The sequence below is a fragment of the Mytilus galloprovincialis genome, chromosome 5 (genome assembly GCF_965363235.1).
Source record: "Mytilus galloprovincialis chromosome 5, xbMytGall1.hap1.1, whole genome shotgun sequence".
NCBI classification, from domain to species: Eukaryota; Metazoa; Mollusca; class Bivalvia; order Mytilida; family Mytilidae; genus Mytilus; species Mytilus galloprovincialis.
The window spans coordinates 38600745-38628395 of NC_134842.1; the positions used below are offsets into that span (position 1 = coordinate 38600745).

Sequence of the window (27651 nt, forward strand, 5' to 3'; positions counted from 1 at the left end):
ACCAGGATCAACCCACCATTTTTATCTTAAAATGCCATTTATCAAGTCATGGAAATGGCAATTGTTATTTTATAGTTCGTTTCTGTGTGTGTTACATTTTAATGTTGTGTTTATGTTGTGCCGTAGTTCTCTTATATTTGATGCATTTGCCTCAGTTTTAGTTAGTAACTCGGATTTGTTTTTTTCTCTATCGATTTATGAATTTCGAAGAACGGTATACTACTGTTGCCTTTATTTACAGCAAAAATTAACCCAAGAAGTTGTAAATTTTATATTTGATTGTAATTAATTTAAAACACATGCATTCGATCTGTACACAGACATGAGTATTTATAATAGCATTTCAAGAAATAAAAAATGGGAAAAAATGTACTACGAAACATGAATAGAAACAAAATAAAATAGTTATGCAGACATTTCTAAAGTCATGTTTAGAAATGATAAGACCTCGTTATAACATAATATAATATAACTTCTTATGGGTGTATATGAGTAAATGTTTTGGATTTGCCTTTATCAAAAGGAACTCTCAAATCCTTAAAAAAATGGAAAGCCAGGGATGAATCAAAATCTATAAACATATTTTTGTGAAGATGGAACTTAGCTATATTTAGGATCAGTACATTTACAAGAAGGAAAATTACAACAAGGTTGTAATAAAGGATTCCATAGAAGTTTACTTATTGTTAACTGAGAGTTTATAGTACCAACAGATTTCACATGATCATCTAATTCTTTCATCAGAATATCTCTAAGATTTCTATATTTTTCACTAGAATCAGATGGTATAGGTTTTTGTTCCCCTAGATCTGAAGTCATTTCATAAAACACAGGCGGATCAAGAACTATAGCATTTTTACAAGCACACACTAAGCCAGCACATTTCGTTTCACCTGGCATGTAGTTTGGTTCTTTAAATACCAGCTTCCATATCTGATTACCTTAAGAGAAAGAGAAAATAAATACATTTAACTATATAAAAAAGTAAGTACGATAATTGAGCCGAATATCAATTCCTTTACTTCAAGATAAAAAGTGTTTCAAGTTGGTAAATAGACATGTCAGAGAGTGCAAAATAATTTATTTTCGTTGAGTTGTTCGTTTAAAATGTTTCATTTAAGGATGTACTTAGGTGAGGTTAGGTGAAAATTAATAAATTAAGAAGTTAAAATTGATACTATTAGCTGGTAGAGCATCAATTAAGGATAAAAATAAGCTAAAAATATTGATAGGTCATGGACCTCCTTTTCGAAATATTTGAGATTTAAAATATGGCGGGAAAAGGCTGACTCGGACTTTTACCTTATATTTGCCTTGGTATTATTAGGTCTCAAAACAAAAGAAAGAAAATTAAGAATCTTCTAAAATTTTGGTAAATGACCTTTCATGAGCTATTAAGACTTATATGAAAAAATAAATGGGTGTTATGGGGCAAAATATTTTACATTGTATTGTATGGAAAAACACCAAGGAGTCCGAACATTTGACACAAATTCCGAAACCTCACCTAAGTACATCCTTAAACCGAAAATAGACCAACATAGATTTTTTGGTAGAAGTTGACAAAGTAGTCTGGATTTCAGGCACGTCTACGTGTAGAAAACATAGAGCGCACGTCTACGTGTAGAAAACATAGAGCACACGTCTACGTGTAGAAAACATAGAGCACACGTCTACGTGTAGAAAACATAGAGCGCACGTCTACGTGTAGAAAACATAGAGCACACGTTTCGATAAGCTAAATGTTCAAGTCAGATAATATGTTATTTTATACAGCAAACGTAATGTCAAATTATCTTTTTTGTCGACACATATATAATGTCTATGTTTCGGTCCAAAAAAAAACAAAAGAAATTGGTCTGTTTTTTAAATCCCGTAAAACCGGAGTCGAAGTATGGTGATTCGAAATGACAAACAGTTGTGTACCAATCATTTCTTATACCTATATCAAACCTATTGCAACTAAAATTTTCAATTACAAACACGTTTTGCAGGACCTCGATATTGACGACTTCAAGTCTAAACCTCCTGATTGCACTTGTGCTAGTTCCCTATTCACATATAATCCTGCTGGCCACGTTATTACCGGTGACCTCAACATTGTTAATAACACTTCTCTACGATATGTGTTATCGAAAGGTCCGAAATATCGAGAGCCTAAATCCATCAATTGGAAATACAACTTTAAAATTTTGATGGATTCAGTTGAGGATTATGCCAGGCAATGGGCTAAGCGCGAGAAGGAAGACGTAGACACTCTTTCCGAATGGATTAAGGCAGTGAGGTCGTTGATACAAATCAGAATTAAGAAACTGAATGGGTCTATCAATGCCAATGCTACGTCAATCTTTAAAGACCCAAATGTTGCAAAACACCTATCCTACCTCCATGACAAATATGTTGTTGTCCCCGCAGATAAAGCCCCAAACAACATCGTTTTTGTATGTAAAACTCATTACATTAACTGCTTGATAAACGAATTAGGTATTGACAATTCACTTGGAAACTCAACATATACCCTCACGACACTTACCAAAGAGGAAATCCTGAATAATCATAGGTCTGTTCTGTGTTCCTTTGGAATTTCAACCAAAGATGAAGAACTGGATCTGCCATCACTGTATTGGATACCTAAACTACATAAGTGTCCTTACAAGCAACGGTATATTGCTGGGTCTTCCAAGTGCTCCACGAAACCTCTTTCTAAATTATTAACATCTATTTTATCAGCAATCAAAGACGGGCTTCAAAGTTATTGTGAAACTGCCTATTCTAGAGGGGGCGTGAATCAGATGTGGATACTTAAAAATTCCAAAGATCTTTTAGAGTACATACAATCTAACTCTCTTTCATCTTGTAACAGTATTAAAACATTTGACTTTTCTACTCTGTACACTAGTATTCCACATTCCAAACTAAAAGACAAATTGAAAGAGTTGGTATTGCTTTGCTTCGTAAAAAAGAATGGCCAACGTAGATACAAGTATCTTGTCTTAGGGAGGGATAAATCCTACTTTGTAAAGGATCACTCTGATTCGAACAAAAAATTCTCTGAAACTGATATTATCAAGATGCTTGATTTCTTGATTGACAACATATTTGTTACGTTTGGAGGACGTGTTTTTCAACAGACTGTCGGCATTCCAATGGGAACAAACTGTGCCCCTCTACTTGCCGACTTGTTTCTTTATTATTATGAGGCTGACTTCATGCAGGAACTTCTTAGGAAGAAAGATAAGAAGTTAGCAATATCCTTTAACTCTACTTTTCGCTATATAGATGATGTTCTTTCACTAAATAATTCAAAACTTGGTGACTATGTGGAACGCATCTATCCAATCGAGCTAGAGATAAAGGAAACTACAGATACAGTTAAGTCGGCCTCATATCTTGACTTACATCTAGAAATTGACAATGAGGGTCGGTTAAAAACAAAACTTTACGACAAAAGAGATGATTTCAGCTTTCCAATTGTGAACTTTCCATTTCTAAGTAGCAACATTCCAGCAGCACCTGCATACGGGGCATATATCTCCCAATTGATACGATATTCTCGTGCTTGCATTTCCTATCATGATTTTCTTGATAGAGGGTTGCTGCTCACAAGGAAGCTATTGAACCAAGAGTTCCAAATGGTGAACTTGAAATCATCCCTTCGTAAATTTTACGGATGCCATCACGAGTTGGTTGACCGTTATGGAATAACCGTTTCACAAATGATATCGGATATGTTCCTTACGTCGTAACTACAATCCACTTCCCTTTCATGAATGTGACCTACCGAATTAGACTATTTACCGGATTTGTTATCACATAAGCAACACGACGGGTGCCGCATGTGGAGCAGGATCTGCTTACCCTTCCGGAGCACCTGAGATCACCCCTAGTTTTTTGGTGGGGTTCGTGTTGTTTATTATTTAGTTTTCTATGTTGTGTCGTGTGTGCTGTTGTTTGTTTGTCTTTTTCATTTTTAGCCATGGCGTTGTCAGTTTGTTTTAGATTTATGAGTTTGACTGTCCCTTTGGTATCTTTCGTCCCTCTTCTTTTGTGACTCAAATATGACACCCGCCATTTTATCGGTTAAAACCAAAATGATAAACGTTAGCTGCTTTGCCTGTCCTACATCAAAGTTATATTACCTTTTGGAGGTCTGTATCTCATTGCATGAATTTCATTGTTACAATAATGATACAGAAACGGATTCGGAGTGATTTTTTCTTTCTGTTTCATTAGAGGCATGATATCTTTTCCGTCAATAAATCTATCCTTTGGTATGTCCGCCCCCATTAAATTGCTGATCGTTGTGAACATATCCATCTGAGTGGTTGGTTCACTTATTTCGATGTTCTCTTTTATTTGATTTGGAAAACGTACTATTGATGGAACTCTTATCCCGCCGTCTACTGAAGTTTGAGCTTTACCACCTAAAAAGGTAAGAAGACAATACAACTGCTGTAAATTCAGAACTTATTGCGAAAATTGCGACAGGGTTAAAATCGCAATAATTTAAACTTGCATTTTGAAATTTAGTATATAACTTTAATAGGATTTTTCTCAATATCGCAAAAATAAAAATCGCATATTAGTCTATAATGACAAAATCGCTATAATGCACCCAATAATTTCTGAATTTACAGTACATTCTTATATAATGAAAGAACGTCAATTTTTTATTTTTCTATGTTTATATTTTGCAGATTTCACATGCTGTTTATTCTTTAAAGGTTTCATTCAAATGGTAATTGATTTGCCGGTTCCATTAGACAACACAATGCATATTGACTTGGACAAATAGAGTATTTCAGTATAGTCTTTCCCTTAACCTATTGAAGACAATCAAAGTCAAATGTTTCTATGTACAAACTCATGAGTATCTTTTTTAATATTTCGAGCAATAAAAAATTGGAAAAGATGTTACATGAACTACGAATAGAAACAACTTTAGATAATTATGTTTTTTATTTTTTTCAAATATGACTGGATTTTTATCTATTCGTCTAACCAGATATTTTCTCGGAACTAAAATTGTCGATCGGAATATTCCAGTGCCTTCCAAAGGGGGTAGAGACTATTTCTGGAATAGCCAGATTAAAAAAAAATCAATAGCAATCGTACAATATATAGTTGTCATCAAGTATTCCGTTTCTATTAACGTAGGCCTTTGATTTAGTAGCAGCTCAATGTTTCTGTTCTTACATTGTTTTCCTCCAATATATAATTAAAGTGTGATGTAATTTTAATGTATGACCGGATTGTTTTCGCTTAATCGATTTATGACTATAGAACTGCAGTATACTACTGTTGCCATTATTTATAGCAATCGTACCATATATGTATTTATTTACATATAATTTGTTAAACTGAACTGTGCTAGAGAACGCGAAATTAAAACAAAAAATGGACGACAGATGAAAATATCAAACAATATGAAACCTTATTTTAAAAAATAACAAACAGTTGTTATCAATCATTCTGTTTCTATGTATGTAGGCCTTATATTTAGTAGCAGCTCGGTGTTTCTTTTATTACATTGTTTTCCTCCCATATGTAGTTGATGTCTTTCCTTCGATTTTTTTTTCGCTTAATCGTTTTAGCTGTATTTGGCAAAGTTTTTAGGAATTTTGGTTCTCAATGCTCTTCAACTTCATAATTTATTTGGCCTTTTTAACTTTTTTGAATTCGAGTGTAACTGATGAGTCTTTTGTAGACGAAACGCGCATCTGGCGTATATACTAAATTTAGTCCTGGTATCTATTATGGGTTTATTTTACTATTGAACAGCGCTATACTACTGTTTCTATTATTTATACTCCGAATTATTAAAGCAGTAAACATGTTCGCGCTGTTATCTCTGTAAAAATACATGTATTAGGTACGTAGCTTGATAAAAAGCAAAGAATGAAGAAACTATACAGACACAAACCTTTAAAGGGTGTATTGACACCTCCATCTACTTCACCGTGCAGTCCTCTTTCTTCTAAATGTGCACCGTTATCAGATGTAAAATAAACAAGAGTGTCATCTGCAAGACCAAGTTTGGCGAGACTCGATAAGATCTGGCCTGTCCCATAATCCATTTCTTCGACGGCGTCACCATACCGACCATGTTTGGATTTCCCTCGAAACTGTTTTGAAGTGATGAGTGCTGTATGAACATGACTCCAACTTACCACCAATAGAAATGGTACATTTTCCTTCTGACTATTTTCCAGAAATTCTATACTTTCCTTAGTATAGCGTTCAGACAATGTTTCTAAATTTATTGGTTGCTCTACTAAATCGAAATTACGATAAAGCAATGAATTGAAAAGCGTGACATGGTGAAAAGCAAAGAAAACGTATCCCCATACAAAACAAATTAGAAACAATATGAGAGATAAAATTACTGCTCCTATATATTTCTTTCGGTAAAGAAAATACATTGGAAGCATGATTGCAATGATACTTGCTAATGCTTGCCAATGTATCATTGGGTTCTGGGAATAAAAAACACTTGAGCCATCATCATACCAGTCTTGCATATTTGTAAGAGGATGTCCGTAGTAATAATCGAATCCATGGTTGAGAGGGTGGAACACACTATCGTTGTATTTTGACTCGCTCCATCCAAGGTGCCATTTTCCTTAAATCAAATATTTCAATTAGACATGTCGTTAGGTATGAAATGTGAATGAAAATGTGTTATGTATTAATTTTATGTCTATGACAAAATAAGTATGACCTTTAAATTTCATTTATTTGGATCACATTTTTTTTACTATATAGTTATTCCGGTACTGGCATGAAAATACGGATTTTTTGTGTTATTAAATTTGCTGTTACAAAATATTAAAAATTATTATAAATCAAGGAATGTATCTCCCTCATGCAAAGCTCTGATTCCTTTCACGGATTTGGCTATTCTTTTTGGAACTTTTGGATTATAGCTCTTCATCTTTTATATAAGCTTTGGATTTTACATATTTTGGCCACGAGTATCACTGAAGAGACATGTATTTTCGAAATGCGCATCTGGTGCAGAAAAATTGGTACCGTTAATGTTATTATCAAAGGTACCAGGATTATAATTCTATACATGCAAGGAATTAAATGTATGCTTTGTTGGCTTATGGGTTGGAATATATAAGAATAAAAATAAGTTCCACCAAGTTAAATTCGTTTTTATAAACAATAACTAAATCATGTTTTTTTCGAGGACTGTGTATGTAGCACTTTAGTCCCTTAAATTTAATCTCGAAATATAAAACGTGAACTTAACGCCATGATATATTGTGCAATGTGTAACACTTTGTTTTATAATTATATATAATACTGAATACCTATCAATCCAGTTTTATATCCTTTTGATTTAGCTTGTTCCGCTATGGTAATCTCACTTTGTGGCAATCCTGCTGAACTTGCCAGAAACAAAATAACACCAAATCTCGACGGCGGAGTAGGCACCATTCCTATAAAATATATTAATCAGTATTATAAAAGTTCCAGACGGTGATGGATGGCAGTGGGGCATCTTCGTAAGCTGCTGTTATCGATGCTGTGTACCCTCCATTTAAGATTTGCTTAAATATTTCCCCCATTTCTACATTCTATATTTCCATATGTTTAAATGTTAATTTCAGACTAGTCTCCATAGTTAAAAAATCGACATAACCCAGCCATATAAGTCTTTAATCCATTTTTTTGTATATTTTCATAAATTAAATTTAAAATTGTTACCTGTACGAGAGGGATACCGCCCTGTGAGTAGTGAAGATCTGCTAGGAGTACAAAGAGCAGAAGAAGTAAGGTGATGAGTCAGTTTAACTCCCTGAGTAGATAGTTTGTCTATACTTGGTGTCCGAATGGTTTGGTTTCCGAAGCAACCGACATCTCCATAACCCAGGTCGTCGACAATTATTAAAAGAATATTTGGTGATTTTGCAGTGACCATAGATATACACAGAATAATACGCCATGTCTGCATCATCTGAAAATATATCATGTATTCATATATAACTGTAAAAAATTAAAATTAGATTAAATTATTATAGTTGTAAGTACAATATCGGAAAATATAAACCTTATCGTCAGTTCGTGATGAAAAATAAAGGCAACAGTAGTATATCGCTGTTCAAAGTCATAAATCATTTGAGCGAAAACAAACTTCGGGTTAAAAACCAAAATTGATGGAAATAAGAGGACAACATTGGAACAACAGAAACACTGAAATGCAACAAAAACAAATTTTAACAAACAGAGAATGAGAAAAAGTACCGATAAGGGCCAGTCTTCACTATTAACTTTGTTATGATGTATATATTTATTCACCTGTAGTTGCATCTTATTCCTGAAGATGATTTTATTAACGTGAGATTAAGTGTTAAGCATGAAGACTGATAGAGAGATCCCGCTTTTCTTGCTGTTTCTTTTTTCTTGCTGAAACATCCACGACTTATCTTATGAAACACCGGTCTTTTTGAGTGTTGGGTTAATATGTGATTTTGGGGTTTGCATTTTATGTTCAGATGTTTTATTTTTCAAAACGCCTATTTAATGTATTAATAGGAGGTCTTGTGAACGGTCAAAATATTTGCCCTCTTTTACAATTGCAAGTAAAAGGCAATCCAAACTGTCTACCCATTTTCTCTGTAGGTCAACTATGCAGACCTCTTCTACTGAGTAAGTTGTTGACCTGTTCCCATATTGAATGTGCATGAATCACTAAATGTTATGAACACGAACAAAATATGAAATTAATCTGAATGAAATACAGTACAAAATTGCACTTCAGTGTTTTCTGTTATTTCGTTGGTTCGTTGTTTTTCTCTTATAGTTGGTGTGTTTCCCTCGTTTGGGTCTGTTGCCCGGATTTGTTTTCTCTCAGTCGATTTGGGACTTTTTTTTACAGCGGTATACTATTGTTTCCTTTATTTATCCATATATCCATTAACGTACTAAAGTTTTTTTTTCAGATAAAAAGAAACCCTATTTTGTCATCTTAATATTAAAATTTTCAAATTATAGATTGATAATACATCTCGCAATATCATAAGTAGACGTGAATTGTTGGTATCATTTCTGATAACAAAAGACAGTGTTTTTGGTTTAAATTATTATCATGATCACAACAGTGAATAATTATTGAATTCAAGTTCAATTGAGATATTTCGTAGTATCTATTAACCCCTATTTAGAAGGATTTGAAGTAATTAACGGATTATTCAACAAATCAACGTATGTAACAACGAGCTGGACGATCTTGCCTATTTTACCGTCTAATTATTTTCGAAAGATATTTGCAAAACATATTTCCAGTGTCTTTCTGAAAACTGTTACTTTAACTTGTTAACTGACACGTTACAAAATCAGACTCGAAGTGCCGGTCTAGTAAAAAACAGGTTTGATATTTCATATTACATAATAAGGTTCAAGTCCTGAGCGCATTTTTTTTTGCCACTGAGCGTCGACAGCACTCTACCCATTCATCCACCGGAAAATCAATCCGATACGTGCGATGTAGTTAAGATATGCCCTTTTTCAATGCCAGTCTTAATTGTATGTCTTTCTTCTATGTCAATATTCTTCATGATTTACATATTGGATTTATTCTTAACTTGTTTTCGTCCCCAGCATTCATGGAGTATTTGCCATAGGACAACAGAAAAAGCCAATAACAATATAGGCAAGAAATTAAAGCAGAACGATAACAGTTTAGGATTACTTTTTGTTTCCACGAAAATGGACATTGGACGAGACTAGAATATGCATCTTTTTTAATCTGGGCAATATTTGGTAGAAGAGATACATTAGTTGCCAGTTTGTATTGTTTCACAAAATTCGAAAATTCCTATTTGGAATTTTCGCAAAGTAGAACACATGTGTCAGCAAATTACGAAAATAATTCAATAATTCATGTCGAAATATAACATAACTGCGTATTTTTAAAACTATATATGATCATGTGATCGTGTTAACCTTGATTTAAATCAAATAAGGCAATCTATTACAAGAAAATGAAGAGTTTGATTATAAATTTCACCGGCTCATCTGTTAACAATCTACTTTAAATGCCGTTTAATTAACTTACGATGTAAGACTGACGGGTTTCTTTTGATCTCCACTTGTTCAAATCGTATCTTCAATTCATTATTTAAATGTCACTTTTTCAAGGCAGGTTGTAATAAGTACATGCACTTTTCTGTGTTTACTAAGCAAATAACGACCTACATTATGACCTTTGATATATCATACATGTATATAAAAGATAACATAAAATTATTTAATGTAAATTGTGTAAACTGCTAATAGTCGATATAAATTGTAAATATGATATATATGATTACACATGATAGCGTTGTATGATTCTTTTTAACGGAATTTACTTATGAAAACTTATTGATGTAATGTTTATTATATCATGTATATTGTTATTGAATACACACTGATAGATTTCGTACACATACAAACATTGACAGTTAAGCATCTAACTTTTGTTGATATTCATTCAGGTTTTGATATAATGATCTCCTTTTCTTGATAGGTATGATATAATCTTGTTAAGATAAAATTTATTAGATTGGCACGTGTAGTACCCACACAAGTCGTAAAAGTCCAAGCAAACTTACGTAACAGTCCTATAGGACTGTATTTACACTTCGTTGATATTATGAAAGTCGTTGAAAGAACTTCAATGCTGCCGTTATTGTAATTTTCATGCTAAATGTAATATGTAGTATTTGTAATTGCTATAAAATGTTCAAAGTAAGCTTTCATACAATTTTTCTTTTACAAATTCTTCTATATTCATAAGAATCAGATATCGTTTGAATTAAAACATCTTGTATTCTGTCAAATATTTGTGAAATCACAACACATTATTACAGCCGATTTCAATGGGTATGTAGCTAAAGTTATATCTTTGGTCAGCTTGCTTGCTAGCTGAACCGTGAAGTCATTGTTAGGTAAGGTATACTACCCTCCTTTCGAAGTAGTCTAGTCCTAAAGACATATATATTGGTTCCCTGTCGGACTAGTCTACTCTTAAAGGAGGGTTGTTTACCTAACAATAACAAGTTTCCATGGGAGATAATCTTATATCGTTGATCTTTTGAAATATTGATCTTATCCCCCTAAAATGCCAAGAGAACACCTTTAAGCTTAAGATATATATCACCAACTGTTTTAGAAATTAATTCATGAAAAAGTTTTGTAGCATACACAGGAAACACCATTTTAGAAGAAATAATCTAAAACTAAAATTTGCACATCTTTTTAGAGATTAAAAAAAAATACGACCTATCACCTTTCGCATGACAAATACAATAACAACACTATTAAACTTCTTTGAACGATTATCTTAATATCAATGAAGTGGTATAAAAGTATCATGGGATTGTAAGTATCCTTTAATTCATCATGTTAATCACCTGGTACTTATACGACTTTACTCTGTTTTCTAAAGCAGTTCGTTGAAATTTCTGAACAGTTAAACGGTTTGGTTTGATAAAACAAATTGTAATTCAGTCAGAATTTTTTAGAGCAACCTTGTAGTAAAATCACAACTAGTACAGGTAAAATAAGTTTCCGTCTCATATTTGTCAAGGTTGTCGATTTAAGCGGATTATGATCGTTTTGCATTAGTATGGATTCTTGTTCAATTACAGTCCATACACATGGTATCTTGAAGAATGTGGAAAATGTGGATTCGTTACTTTTGTACAGTCCATACACCTGGTTTCTTAAGAAATGATGACAATGTTATCGGTATATTACATTTCGTATACTTGGTTTCACACACCTGTTTTCTTAACAAGTGACGACACTATTGTGAAATAGGGACGAACGTGGATGCATTAGTTCACTATTTATACACAGGGTTTCTTAACAAATAAATGGAAATACTGTGGATTTATTATATTGCAACACACTTTATCATCCATACACTTATCTGATTTATAAACAATTTACGATTTAAAGAATGTGCTAATCTAATTGTCTCTCATCCCGAAATATTAAGACTAGAAATTGTAATGATAACAGAGAATTTGAAAAAGAAAATATATCATGAAATTATTTGTTTCCAATTAAAATTAACAAATTAAGGTTTTACTTAAAAGTGTTGTTCCATTTTGCGACCTACCTTCAAAATAAACACAACTATTTGCAGGTCTGAAGAATCAAGCTCTTTCAAACTGATTTGTACAGTTTATTCTAATGCTTTATTTGCTGTAACATTTTACTTCAGGTTAGGTTGAGAATTGAGCGCTTGAAAACGTGTTTAATCTACCATACTCAGTATATAAAGGCAACAGTAGTTTACCGGTGTTCAGAAGTCATTAATCTATTGAGACAAAAACAAATCTGGATCAAAAACCAAAACCGAGGAAATACATCAATTATAAGAGGAAAACAAAGGAACAATAGGAACACCGAAGTGCCAAAAAAAAAAAAAAAACACCAAACAAACGCCAACACACATAGAAACGAACTATTTCATAACAACTGCCATATTTCTAATTTGGTACTGGTCATTTAAAAAATGGTGGGTTGAACAAGGTAAAATTGTATGCCAAACCTCCCGCTTTATGCCAATGTTATAAAATTATCGCCACAACACTACGTGACAGAAGTACAGCAAAAACACATACAAAAAAATTCAAAACAGAGAAACGCACACACAAATTGTATACCTGTCTCAAATCAGGAGACTGGAACTCAATGAATATAGTTTAGCTATGTGTCCAGTTTGGTTATGTTTTTATTTATAGTTATTATGCCGTTAGTTTTCTTCGTTTAAATTGTTTTCTACCTAGTCATGCCGGGGTCTGTTTACTTTTCCATGCGGTATTGGTGTTGCTCATTAATCAAGACCGAACGGTGATCTATCTTTGCTTAAATCCGCTGCATTTTGACTTTATTAGAAAGCTTTCTCGTTAGCAATCATACCAAATCTCCTTATTTTATACAGATAACGAAACTCTTTTCATTTTCATTTACAAAATATACAAAAATATGAAAAATACTATACAATTTTCACATAAAGAAAGTACAAAATCAAAACTTAACAACAACGGAATATACTTATAAGTACAGGACAAGATATATATTTGTCCTACAATCAACAAATTTGTTTCCGGTGTAAACGAATAAATAAACGAAGAAACGGAATGACCATATAAAAACAATTTAGTTTAGTTTAAACATATTTATTTATAGTGGATTGGGAAACAAGTTTTGCAACTTATATTAATCCCGTTCCACTCCACTTTAAAAAAAACAATTTATAATGAACCTATAATAAAGAAGAAACAATTAGATAGACACAGCGATATTGATTAAGGAACAACTAAATTTCAATTGATTGGTTGTTTGGTTAACGTTAAATACTACATGCAAATTGACGAGAACATATTAACAATAAATCTTAACAATAGTTTCCAGACCAACGAGAAACCTGTACCCGCATTTTGAGTACATCTTTCTCCTCAACCTAAAAACCAAATCAGCTACCCTTGTTTGTTCTACGGAACATAATAAACATAATTTCTGAAAATGAACATTAACGTAAACAATGTAAGAGAATTGTATTTCTCAATCAAATCATCAATTTAAATATTTTGATCAAATATTCAATAAACGCTCGCACAATAAACTATAGTGATACCGTTTTAAAATCCATTTCCTAGATACAAGAATATGGAAGTGTTATTTTTTTATAATAATTTAACAGACACATTATTTTGCATTTTGTTTTGTCGGAATACTTAGTTTCTAAATATTCAGAATTTATGGAAATCTAAATAAATGATTTTTGACGCGAAAAACCCTTCACCAAAATTATTTACACATCTTTTAAATCCAATTCTTGTTTAAGTTAAAAGGGAAAGACGAACTTGTCCTCTCTTTACTCTTTATTTCAATTTTTAAAAAATCAAATACATTAAATTGGTAGCACAAAAAAAAACTTCCCAGACTGTTACACATATATGCAGCAATTCAACATTCAAACCATACTCAGATTTAGTGTTGGGAATATTAAACCCTTCACTATAATTTCTGAGTCTGATACCCTTATATAGCCTATTTTCATATTTGAAACTCACACCACACAATATTTTAACTATATTTAGGATCAGTACATTTACATGTAGGGAAATTACAGCATGGTTGTAAAAAGGGATTCCATAAAAGTTTAGTAAATGTCAACTGAGAATTTATAGTACCAACAGATGTCACATGATCATCTAACTGTTTCATCATAATATCTCTAAGATTTCTATACTTTTCACTAGAATCAGATGGTATTGGTTTTCGTTCTCCTAGATCTGAAGTCAATTCATAAAACACAGGAGGGTTTAATACTAATGCGTTTCTACACAGACACGCTAAACCTTCACACTTCTCTTGTCCTGACATATAATTTGGCTCTTTAAACACGAGCTTCCAAACTTTATTTCCTATAAAAGAAAGGAATAAATGAAAACAACAATACACACTCTTTTTTTTATAAAAAACATTCAAACAATTAGGCTAATACAAATCGCTTGCAAGTCTAAAGCGAGTACAATATTGGTTAACTTGCATCAATAAATAAGCAGTTTTACAACAACACGTTCAACAAAAAAAATTTCATAAACCATATAACATCAGCCCACGGAAGCCCACTATTCCGTATAACTACAGTGTACGGTCACGCGCTTCAACTGATTATTAAGTTATATTCTTCAGTTAAATTTTAAAAAGGTAAATAGATGATGTGTAATAATTGCTCTGAATAAATAATCTTTTTTGTTGCCCTTGTCGATTGATGTTCGTTATTTTATACTTCACATAATTCATTTCCTACGAGTGGCGTGGGTATCATCAGGCACAGTAGTCCGGGGTTTGGTATTGACATGATTCAACTGATTTTTCCCCTGTTTTTGACTGTTTTGTTTAGGTTCTTAGGTTAGTGCGCTTTCTAGCGTTTTATGCTTTTGTTGACAACACTTTTTGTCTGGGTGAATTAGATGACTGTTATTCTAGTAACTCGTGTTGTTTGCACGGAAATCCTATCATATTTTTTTTGTCTTCAGTTATTAGAACGACATTACTTTTCCTGTTTGATATGAATAATAATACCAGCTTGCTTGACATCACAGTATGGTCTTTACAATTCTTTTCTACAGGTAGATAAGTTATGAAAACATGGCTAGTTGATTGTCTGTGTGGCGCTTTTGTTGTTGTTTTCAAATGTCTCTGTAGTCTTTAATAGTGTGGTTTGCATAAAAGATAATCTAGTCTGATCTGACATTGGACGTTAAAACCAAAGCTGATTTCAAATAAAATGTTCACATGCGTTGTCTCATTGATAATTATGCCACATTTTGTAACTTCTATTTTATTATTTTATGTTGGAAAGAGATTAAAAATTATTCTTTAAGATCGCCTATTACAATCAGGATTTTCCTATCTCAGGCATAGATTACCTTAGCCGTATTTGGAAAACTTTTTGGAATTTTTGGTCCTCAATGCTCTTCAACTTTATACTTGTTTGGATTTATAACAATTTTTGATCTGAGTGTGATTCGTGCGTCTTATGTAGACGAAACGTGCTTCTTGACTATCGAATTATAAACCTAGTACCTTTGATAACTATATATAAGCCTTAATCAACGACCTTACACTCAAAAACCTATTTTAATACATAGAAAAAATAAGATATCGTTCTGTCGTACTATTCCTTTCAAATGAATACAACCACTTAACACTAGGCAAGCATCAATCAACCTTTGCAATCGAATTCAAAATATAGGTCTTTGATTTTGGCATGCTGATATGAGCTTTTGCGTTTTGCAGTAGATCTGAATTTTAATCAGATTGCCAATCGTTAAAATACAAAAAAAATGTATCAATTTACCTTCTGGCGGTCTGTATCTCATTGCATGGATTTCATTGTTACAATAGTGATACAGAACCGGTGTAGGAGTTATGCTTTCTTTTTGTTTCATTAGAGGCATGATATCTTTTCCGTCAATAGGTCTATCTTTTGGTATGTCTGCCTCAATCAAATTGCTGATTGTTGTGAACATATCCATCTGAGTTGTTGGTTCGTTGATATCAATGTTCTTTTGTATTTGGTTTGGAAAACGGACTATGGATGGGACCCTTATTCCACCATCTACAGAAGGGTGTCCTTTGCCACCTGCAAATTATAATCAACAATATAACATATGAAAGAATAATCCAAATTTGAAAGAATTGGTCAAATAAATACTCTAGCTGTTAAATGACATTTAACAACATGTAGACTCACAATCCATTATATATCTGCCGAAACGGTTTCAATCACGTATATTTACAGTTAAAATATTAAAGCATGCAATCCAAGAGTTTAAATGCCTTGCTTTCCAACTTTGTTTGGTTGTTTGCTCATGCATTGTAATTTAGATTGACACCTTAATTCAATGGGTAGGTGGAGTAACAATCTGTTTACTAAACACGAAGGTTTGATTGGTCAATGAATATTAAACTTGTTTCCAATATAATATCCATTGCCCAATCAACTCTTTTTTATATAGTAAACAAACTGTTACTTCACCTTTCCATTGAATTTAGGTGTCAATCTTAAGTACAATGCATGAGTATGCAAACAACCAAAAAAAGTTGGCAAGCAAGGCATTTAAACTCTTGGATTGCATGCTTTAATATTTTAACTGTAATGTACGCAGTTGTTTTCGGATATGTAACGGGAATGGCAACAATACAGAAAAAATCTTGCATGGTGTCTTTATTTATTTTTTGTTGTGTTTAAATGTTTCAATTTTTAACCGAAACAATACAAAAGTAAAATATAGACGGGGGGAAATAGTGTTGACTGATATCAATGTTCTCGTGTATGTTATTTGGAAAACGGACAATTTTGGATCCTTGTTTCACCACCTACAGCAGGGTGACCTTTGTCATTTGTCAATAGTGTAATATAAAATGACACAATCACAGACATAATCAACACCGTGATAGGGACCGTCATAAACTTGCAGTGAGGTGATAGGGTTTTTTTTAGCTCCGTGTTGAAGGTCTCGCTCTGATTTTGAGATGAAGAACAGCAGTAAAGTCGCTGTTCTTTTGTTGTTATTTGTTTTGTTTTTTTGTTTGTTTTAATTGTGCATTTTCGGATTTTGTGCCATGGATAAATACCTCATATACTTTGTGTTTCTATTATATAAGAGGAACGAAAGAAACCAGAGGGACAGCCAAACTAATAGATCGAAAATAAAATAAAATATATAAGACGAACACACACCTTTAAAGGGTGAATTTATTCCTCCGTCGACCTCGCCGTGCATTCCTCTTTCCTCTAGATGAGCGCCATTATCTGATGTAAAATACACTAGAGTATCATCGGTTAGGCCAAGTTCGTCGAGTTTAGATATAATTTGCCCTGTTCCGTAATCCAGTTCTTCAACTGCGTCTCCATAGCGACCATGTTTGGATTTCCCGCGAAATCTTTTTGATGTAATCAGAGCAGTATGAACATGGTTCCAGCTAACTACCAGTAAAAATGGTGCATTATTGTTCGTACTGTTTTCCATGAACTCAATGCTTTCCTTAGTATAACGTTCAGACAAAGTCTCTAAATTTATTGGCTGTTCAACGATATCTAAATTACGATACAGCAAAGAGTTGAGCAGGATCATATTTAGAAACGCAAAGAAAAAATATGACCACAAAAAAATCAACGAAAAAAGTACAAATATTACTATTTTAAGTCCAATGTATTCTCTCTTGTAAAGAAAATACATAGTTAGCATCGTCACAATAACACTTGTTAATGCATACCAGCTAATCCTTGGAATTTGGTGATAGAGAAGGCTTGATCCATCATTGTACCAGTCTTGAACGTTTGTTAGAGGATGTCCATAATAATAATCAAATCCGTGGTTATTAGGATGGAATATATTGTCGTTATATTTTGATTTACTTAGTCCAAGATGCCATTTTCCTTTAATAAAGAATTCATTCAAATTAAAAGTATTAAGATATATATTTAAAAATACATAGGGAGAATTCCCATTTTTATCATGTAATTATTTGGTGCTTTCAGGGCTTATATTAAGAGACGCAACCCAAATTTTTATGATCACGTCAACGTCTGTACACGATTTTGACACTTTTCATTTGATGTCAAGGAAAGTTTTGTCCGTGTTGTAAACTAGAGTTCATCGAAAGATACAAAGGCCCTGTTGATAAATATATAAGTATACGGAAAGGAAACGAGCGCTGTAAGGAGATTGAAACAATATATGCTGGTCTTGACGTATAGATTAAAGGTACTGACGTTGTTTATCATCTTAATTACATGATGTAGTGTTGTTATTTGTCTTTTGTACGCCTACATTTTTAACGTTTACTGTTGAGTCCATTTTTTTTTGAAATATACTTTTGGCGTGGCTTAGTATTTATCAGGTTGGGAACAAACCCTCTATATGGTGATTATACATGTATAGAGGGATAATACTTCTTTAGAGGGATAATTATAATTTTATCCCTCTAAAGAAGGATTATCCCTCTATAGAGGAGTATTTTAGTTTAGATTGGATTTAAAGCAAATTAGGGCAGAATGGCATTTTCTACTTAGTATGGCAGTAACCTGCAACAGTTGATGCACCAATTGATGTACTTAATTTAACATTTAAATATAGACATGCCCAGTTTACTGATTATTTGACTAAATATCCAATCTATTGGTCACCATGATTGAAATCTGTGAAGATCAGGTAAATTCCACTCACTTATGCCTCACTGAACAGAATTTCTATTGTTACATTTAACATAAAACTTCAAAGTCAACTATCCCTTTTGTTGTTGATCAGATGTTCAGATAAGTATACAATAGATTGCAAGTTTTGTCACTTTAGCAGAAAACTGGCCATTACAATATTTAGTAAAGTGCAATAATTGATGCATATAATGCTAGAAATTATAGCCAATAAAACTAGAAAATGCCATTCTGCCCTAATTTGCTTTAAATCCAGTCTAAACAAAAATACCCCTTTATAGCGGGATAATTTTATTCCTCTAAAGAAGGATTATCCATCTGTACAGGTATGATCACCATATAGAGGGTTTGTTCCCAATCGGTTGAAAGAGGCAGAAGCTGTTATCGAAACAAAAGACCCATCTGCCGCGAGGGCTAAACAGAAGATATCTGAAGGTATTGAACTTTTAAATTATCGGCAAAAATTAGTAAAGATGGCAGACTCTTCGGCATTTGGGTTGAAATTGGTTCAGGAGTATACCGCAAATCCTTTGGCGGACGATTCCGAAGATGACAGAAAGATATTTCGGGCACAAAACAGAGCGGAAAGGAAGATCAAAGCAGACAGAGTAAAGAGGAGATCCCGCGCTGACCCTTATGAAAAACCAGAGAGTTCCAGTGGAAGCAGAGATAGGCAGACATTATCAAGGAAGCTTGGTGTTTGTTATAATTGTTACAAGCCTGTCACTCGCAGAATGACGGTTCAGTCAGGTTGATGAGGGTAATGACCAGACGTCTGGTCATTTAAATTTACATGTAAACGTTTTGACACCAGTAGGTAAATTGAATAAGGCAATACACAAATGGAAGGAGACGGGTACAAGTGAGTACATTTTAAAAGTAATAGAGCAAGGCTATGGTATACCATTTAAAAGTCTCCCAGACTTATGATGAATCAGCTAAAAGAACTGCTAAACCTGTTGTTAATATGAAAGACCAAGTCACTACTGATATCTTAATTCGGTTATGTTTTATGTTTCAATTTTCTACAGATTTACTGGTAGTTAGGGATCTTTAGATGACTTTGTTAGGTTTCAGTTTTTTTTTACGTTTTAATGAGTTAAGTCAGCTAAGACGTAACGATTTTTTCGTAAAAGATGAGCATTTAGTTATTAAGATTAGGTGAAGTAAGACTGATCAGTACAGATCAGTTGATGAAATTTTAATTTGTAAAGGTCATACTTTGGCTTGTCCTTATGCTATGTTTTTTTAGATATGCCAGTTTAGCCGAATTAGCTTTGGATAGTGATATGTTTTTATTTCGACCAATGTACAGAAATAAGAAAAATATGCATTAATTAGTATTAACAAACCTATTAGTTACACTACTGCTAGGGAGTGTGTTATTAAGAGATTAAGACTAGTTGCACCTGAATTGAATCTTGGGTTGCATTCGCTTAGGTCTGGTGATGCCACTATGGCGGCAAATTCAGGTGCCAATGAAAGGTGCTGGAAGCGCCATGGTAGGTGGAAAAGTGATTCAAGCAAAGACGGCTACGTAGCCGACTTCGTAGAAAGTAGGTTACCCGTATCAAAGACTTTATTTATTTTCTTATTTTTTCTATCTTTGTTGCTCTGTGCAGTACTCGAGCTAGTCAACAACATAAGTTTGTGTTGTGTTTTTCTTTAAATAGTTGAGTTTATATGTATTAAGTGGAAAGAAGACTAAAAAATGCCCGAGGCACATAAGTATAACGGGAATAATTGATTGTCTTCTTGCGCCTGTGTGATACATGTACGTGAAGGTGTAGGAATTTTTGGTGCCAAAAAAATAGGTTGTAAAGTGACTGTTTTATATAGTTAATTCTAGCCTGTACTTCGTACTGTGAACCTCGTATTTTTAAGGGTTTTTAAGGAAAAAAGATAAGCATATTTTTGTATTTTGATAAATATATTGATTTTTATGTAGGTTGATTGGCTATACAAACGTAATCGTATTTCGACTTTTGTACCAAAATTTTTTATATCCCTTGAGTCCTAATGACTCGCTTTCTTTTCTATTTCAATATTTACAAACAAAATTAAAAAATGTATGTTTTTCTTTTTCTCATTTGATTAGTGAGGTCCAACATTTAGAGTTTCGTTGACATTGACAAAAGGACACAGGTTTCCTAAATTGGGTTTTCCTGGGCCGCCACGAAACATTCATTTATTCAGTTATTCAAATACAAAAGGTCAACATTTATGAGTATATATTTTTGTTGAACAATGGTGTTATTGACTTGTTTTCACATTGTATAGTGTATAATATGTTTATATTGATCATTTGTCTTATCAAATCGGCAGCTCACAATTTGCAGTACTCGAGCTAGTCAACAGAAGACATCTATCTCCTCAAAGGACTAAATGACACCTATAGGTCACCGTAAGGTCTTCAATAATGAGAATAACCCATACTACATTTCAGCTTTAGCTATAAAAAGTCCCGAAATAAAAAAGTAAAACTGTTAAAACGAGAAAACTAACAGATTTATGAACAAATTAGTGAACAGAAAAACTTATTTGTTGTATAGCAACGAACGACAACCCTTGAATTGTAGTTTATTTATTTACCTATTAATCCAGTTCTATATCCTTTTGACTTGGCCTGTTCTGCAATTGTAACTTCACTTTGTGGCAATCCTGCTGAACTTGCAAGAAATAAAATTATTCCAGCTCTTGATGGTGGAGTTGGTACCATTCCTGTGAAACATTATGTTAAAGGCTATAATAAATTTTATTCGTTTAGCTCGCATAACCATACACATTATACCTTGTATTATATAAGTATTATAACCAATACTAACTCGAACAATTCAGCGCCCTCTTACGATCAGTGTCCTCTAGAGGGCTTGCAGACAACAAAAAGCTGTGGACGCGTTAGTCCTATACAAATTGTAATGGTCTTTCGGGGGTAGATGTTGTGATCGTATTAACGACTGGAGTTTTGGGTTACCTAAATACTAGGAATTAAAACAGAACTATTTCATTGTTTTCTTGGTTAATCTAATTTGAAACTTTTGCAACACAGCATTGCTCTTTGTTTGGTCATACGGTTATTTTTCTTGAAAAGACTATAATTGCAGAATATGCGACGTAAATGATGAAATGTGCACATGAAATAGGACGACTGTATGTATGTGATGCTTCTCTAGTAAACATTGGGCATTTAGGAGTACATGTAAGAACAAAGACGTGTCGGCTCAGCGTCAGTATAATGTACTCGGTAGAGTAACATGTCTTATTGCCGATTGTTACATTGTGAACTAGCAAATCAAACAGTTCTTGCTCATCATGTCGATTTGAACAGGGTTGATTATTCCTAAAATTTAACCCCCTATATCCCACATCCAATAATTAAGTGTGTCATCCCTTTCACTTAAAATAATCGGTTACACCAGAAATCGTCATACATGATTGAACAGTAGGAATTTGCTCTAAAAAAAAGTATGTCATCTATGACAAACGAGACGATTTTAATTTTGAAATTATAAATTTCCCCCACCTTAGTAGCAATATACCAACTTCACCTGCAGATGGGATATATATTTTTCAACTTATTCGATATTCAAGAGCTTGCAGCTTCTACTCCGACTTTGTAAAACGTCATCAGTGTCTGAGTAGAAAGTTGATGAACCAGGGTTATGTCAAAGAACGTCTCGTCCTTTTTCTAAAAAGTTCATCGGAAGGTACCAAGACCTTGTTGATAAATATTCCGTATCAACTTCTCAAATAATACACGATGGTCTTGATGTATAGATTCTGCGTACTGATGCTGTTTATCATCTTAACAACGTGTTTTATAGTTCTTTCATTTGTCTTTGTTCTATTAATAATATTACTTTTACTGTTGAATGGTTTATGTGATATTCGTTTGACGTGGCTCGGTACTTATACATCTCGTCAATGTGTTTGTATTGGCTTTCATTTTTTGGTGGTTTGTTTTGTATATGCGACTTTTTGTATTTCTTTTGTTCTTATAACGTCACTCTGTACTTTAAAAGATCCTGTCTGTATGATATTGTTCTATTATATGTCATTCTGATATATTTCTATTATGAATTACTATATACGTTGAACCACAAACGTCAAAATCATTCAATCGCGTATTGGAATTTACTATTTGTGGATTCTTATAAATTCTATATATAACTTTTGGACTAGTTTCAATCTCGGTCTATTTCTGAAATTTATTCTTACATACTTTTGATTTTTTAACCCTGTATGCAATGTCAATGTAAAATTTTAAAATCGTTTGTATGCACATTGAACGACAAATTTATGTGACGTATAAAATTTTCTGACGTCAGATACTCAAATCAAAGAATGTGTTCGTAGATAGTAGATATTTTTGTGTTCTGTTAAATTGTTCCTTTTAAAATTGTTATACGATGATGACTGATGTACCCATATTTTGACTATTTTATTTATTGTGTCTGTTTATTTAACGCATCAATGTAAATATAACGGAATTTGATGAGACTCACATTAAAGTGAGAGGGTTAGCGCTATAGAACCAGGTTTAACCACCATTTTCTACATTTGAAAATGCCTGTACCAAGTCAGGAATATGACAGTTCGTGTCCATTCGTTTTTGATACGTTTTGTTATTTGATTTTGCCATGTGATTATGGACTTTCCGAATTGATTTTCCTCTAAGTTCAGTATTTTTGTGATTTTACTTTTTACATCCGTACCTGTTCGAGAAGGATATCGTCCCGTCAACATCGCAGATCTACTAGGTGTACACAGAGATGAAGCTGCAAGATGGTGAGTTAGTCTGGCTCCTTGACTAGCTAGCTTATCAATACTTGGGGTAGGTATAGTTTTGTTTCCGAAGCAACCCACGTCACCATATCCCAAATCATCGGCAATAATAATTAGAATATTTGGTGGTTTCTTCGCGGAAATGATAGAAAATACGAGTAAAGTAACAATGGTTTGCAACATCTGAAAATGTATAAATTAAGTTCGTAAAATGGTAAAACAATATCATTTTCACGTGCATGAAGTTAATTTTAGATTTTGTTTGTTTTGCAAAACATTAAAAAAATGTAACGGTTCAATTTACAACTTAAGTCAATTTGTGTACTATTTGTTTTCTTTTTGTCAAATATGATCTGGCTACAGTACTGACTTCGACAATGAGCAAACCCATACCACATAGTAAGCTATTATTAAAAGATTCCGAAGTAACAAATGTATAACAATTCAAACGAGAACAGTTGTGTTAAAAAAATGCAATTGATTCCTAACAAAAATAAGATCATCTCATGGTTTATCGTAAAGTTACCGCTACGTCTGTTCTAAATGACACGCATGATGTTCACTCAGGAGAGGTAATTATAAAACATATCAGTCGAATTTCAAATTTTCTTAGCCTCCATGGAGACGAAGAAATTTCTTTTAAAGCTGTTAAAACATGCATGTGGATGCTAACAATAGCCGTGTTGAAGGCGCAGGCGCTTTGCGATTTTGATATGAAGAGAAGCAATATGTTCTTTTGAGTACCTTTATTTATTTTGTGCCATTGGATGATAAATCCTGGCCTTCATTTCTGTAATTGGTTCCGGGAAGTTAATTTTTAACTATATTAAAGTACGAAGAATAAATATCTCTTTTACCAAAAAAAATTCATATTTTACTTTTTATCTTAACAAAAAAATGTGTTATTGCAATGTTTAGTCCACAAGTCGCAATGAATATTTAGACTTTAGTAAAATAAAGATTTTTTTTGTTTCTTATAAAAAAAACTATGGAATTTATAACTTATTTTGGCGTTTTTCAATAAAAGCGTGAATTTTAGACATAAAAAAATGGAAAATCAACTTGTCTTAAATTTTATTTCAAGAGTTATTATGAATACCTCTATTATAGACCTGTTTGTAAACAAAAAGTGCAATCTTAAATACTCTTTAAAATGACATTATTTTCATAATTTATGTAGTGTTTCGTAGGGGACATTGTCCAATACGAAACTGATTCTAAACACACATCTTATTGCAATTTTAAATATCTCCTATAGACATTCCAGTTTGTTTTACTTTGTATACTAGAAAGATCTCATTTGGTTTTTTTCTGAATTGGAGAACCTTTTTTTTTGTCGATAAAGATTAGACAGTACTTCACATATGAAGGTACAACTCACGTTACGTAGTGGAAATTTTGATGCGTTTCGTAGTTGAAAAACCGTTTCGTAGTGGACAAAACGTTTCGTAGTTGACATCAACCCTATTCTATGTTAACAAACACATACTGAAAATTACATGAATCTAACCCTTGTTATTTGTTTTGCACGAATATAATTGAACAAAGAGTAAAACAAGACTGCATGGTAGTGGTAATGTCCACTACGAAACGTTTTTCTCCCATACTCGTTTCGTAGGTGACTGTTTCGTAGTGGACATATTCACATGTTTTATTTTTTCCCAACAATGCCTATATTGCAATAGTAAGAAGACCGATTGTATTCATCAAAGCACGTATTAAGCTGTACACTGATATTTTTTTTCATAATTTTAAAACCAGATACTGAAGGAGATTTGACCCGTTTCGTAGTGGACATTAACAAAAATACGGTATCACTCTGGTCCATTTGATGTGCTCAATTTTTTTAACAACAACTTAACTGCCGTTATAAAACAATCACTACTTTTGTAAGACCCTAGTGTTTATATCTCTTGCAAACAAAATTACATTGATTTTATAAAACTGTTTATAAGCAAAGTTTAATGACTTGATTTCGTAGTGGACATTTTGTCAGGGACACACCTTCTCAAATTAAAAATCCTTTGTCAAAAGCTGTTTATTAAAATATGTTGGCTCTAAACATACTTTTGAATACTTAAAGTACTTATATTTACCCTTTTTTACAATATTTTAGAGTATGAATGTTGAACAGTTGGTCTAGAGACATGCCATTTTGGTTATTTTGGACCATTCAAGAATCAATATCTTATCAATCACTCTAAAAATAGACTGCTTCTTTGCTTAAAAATGTTAAAATTAATTCAATGTACTGACTGCACAAAAAATTACTTGTAAAGATCAAACACATTGTTTTTTTAAACTAACTGGGACAAGAATTCACGTTTTTATTGAAAAACGCCTATTTATAGTTTCCCTATCGCAAAACCTATTTTCCCGCTAAAAGCGTTGTACCATAAGTTAAAATCTTTCGGTTGCTATGAGAATAAACGTCCTCCCGAATCGTCCAAAGTTACGTTGGGTTTTACAATAGATGTGATTGGTTTGTTATTGTTTTGATTGTTTGATTGTTTCTGCTTCTTTTTTTTAACTTACCATTAAAATATGTTTCGCTGCTCCTCCAATCTTTTTCGTCTATCTTCGTAGGCGTTGTTCAATTCTTTACTTTTTCCAATACTATTTTTTTTTTATCAAACCTAAACATTTAATACGTTTTTTATTACTATTTGTAAAATAAATAACAAAGTATGATGTAATCGAATAAACTTAACCAGGAATTCTCTCAAAACTCGTCTGCTAACGGTTACCACCAAGTTCGCTCGAGATCCCCGCCAACTGTTAAGGAGGATCGATACACCATTGTCAATGGTCTGGATAAAAGTTAGGAAAGGCAAAATTATGAAAAAAGTATCTGAATTTCAAAATAAAAAGCTCACAACAAAAGAGACAAAAAGTCCAGGGTCAGCTTTGCCTAGCTTTGAGTATTTTTACAAGAGTTCTAAATTGAAATTTACAAATAAATTATATCGTAAATAGATTACATTACTTTTTATGTATAGTGCTGTAGAAACTGCTTATTTCTACTTGGTAATTTGATTGGAAAATAACTCTGCATTTTACGTCTCTGGTCTGTTAAAACACATTCAATAATAGTAGTTAGATATTTGAATTTAACAAATTAAAATTGCCGATAACAACATGAAATAACTGTATTTATTCAAATTTGTCTTCTTAAAATTATACTTAAATCAACAATTCCTATATTTATTATGTTTATGCCAAATAAGCATATATTGTATAGTTCAAAAGTTTATCTTTCGGACTACTTGTATTATGATAATCCGTTTACTTATAAGCTTACCAGAGTCCAGATCCACATTGAGCTCACAAGCAATTTTGATATGTTCACGTTAATACAATGTAACCGAGTTTTAACTACGAGAGGTAGTATATTTACATACTTTTATATGATGTTAAATATTTTGATAGACGACGGTTTACATTATCAAATTACGATAAAGAATATTTATATTAAAAAATAAGACAAAATTGGAGAGAATTGATGCAACAGTTATAACTGAATGATACTTTGCTTACCCGAGTCGAGTTCCTCATTGAACTAAACGAGCTATATTGATGTGAAAACTTAAATTCATCATGAGAGTTTACCGTAGTATTTACATACTTTTATATGTTTATTTAATTAATAGACGACGGTCTACATTATCAACTCACGTACTGATAAAAAAAAACTTTGATACTAGCAATTAAGGCAAACGTGGAGAGAGTTGATGCAACAGGTATAAGTGAATAATACTTTGCTTACCAATGTCTAGTTCCACATTGAGCTAACAAGCTATTTTGAAGTGAGAACTAAAATTCAATGTTATGAGAGGTAGTATTTTATTAATAGACGACGGTCTTCATTATCAACTCACATACATGCATACTGATTAAAAACTTTTTATACTAAACAAATAAGACAAAATTGGAGAGAGTTGATGCAACAGGTATAATTGAATGATAATTTGCTTACCACAATAAGGTTCTACGTTGAGCTCACAAGCTACTTTAATTTGTTCACGTTTATTCAAGTTACCTATTATATCAACGAGCGGTAGTATTTACATACTTTTATATGTCAATTTTTTTATAAATAGGCGACGATCTACATTATGAACTTATAA

General features: G+C 32.7%; 2 protein-coding genes across 2 annotated transcripts; both read right to left on the reverse strand.

Annotated features, from left to right (window-relative positions):
- Positions 1 to 257: 257 nt before the first annotated feature.
- Positions 258 to 10192, reverse strand: LOC143075777 (steryl-sulfatase-like). The gene is made up of 6 exons (XM_076251337.1): positions 10067 to 10192; positions 7717 to 7966; positions 7320 to 7448; positions 5924 to 6622; positions 4140 to 4424; positions 258 to 941 (listed from the first exon to the last, which is right to left on the reverse strand). The coding sequence occupies exons 2-6, from the start codon at positions 7964 to 7966 to the stop codon at positions 601 to 603; spliced, it is 1704 nt and encodes a 567-aa protein (XP_076107452.1). The 5' UTR covers positions 10067 to 10192; the 3' UTR covers positions 258 to 600.
- A 3265-nt stretch (positions 10193 to 13457) lies between these two features.
- Positions 13458 to 26160, reverse strand: LOC143075776 (steryl-sulfatase-like). The gene is made up of 6 exons (XM_076251336.1): positions 26060 to 26160; positions 23455 to 23707; positions 21332 to 21460; positions 17264 to 17962; positions 15878 to 16162; positions 13458 to 14435 (listed from the first exon to the last, which is right to left on the reverse strand). The coding sequence occupies exons 1-6, from the start codon at positions 26060 to 26062 to the stop codon at positions 14095 to 14097; spliced, it is 1710 nt and encodes a 569-aa protein (XP_076107451.1). The 5' UTR covers positions 26063 to 26160; the 3' UTR covers positions 13458 to 14094.
- Positions 26161 to 27651: the final 1491 nt, after the last annotated feature.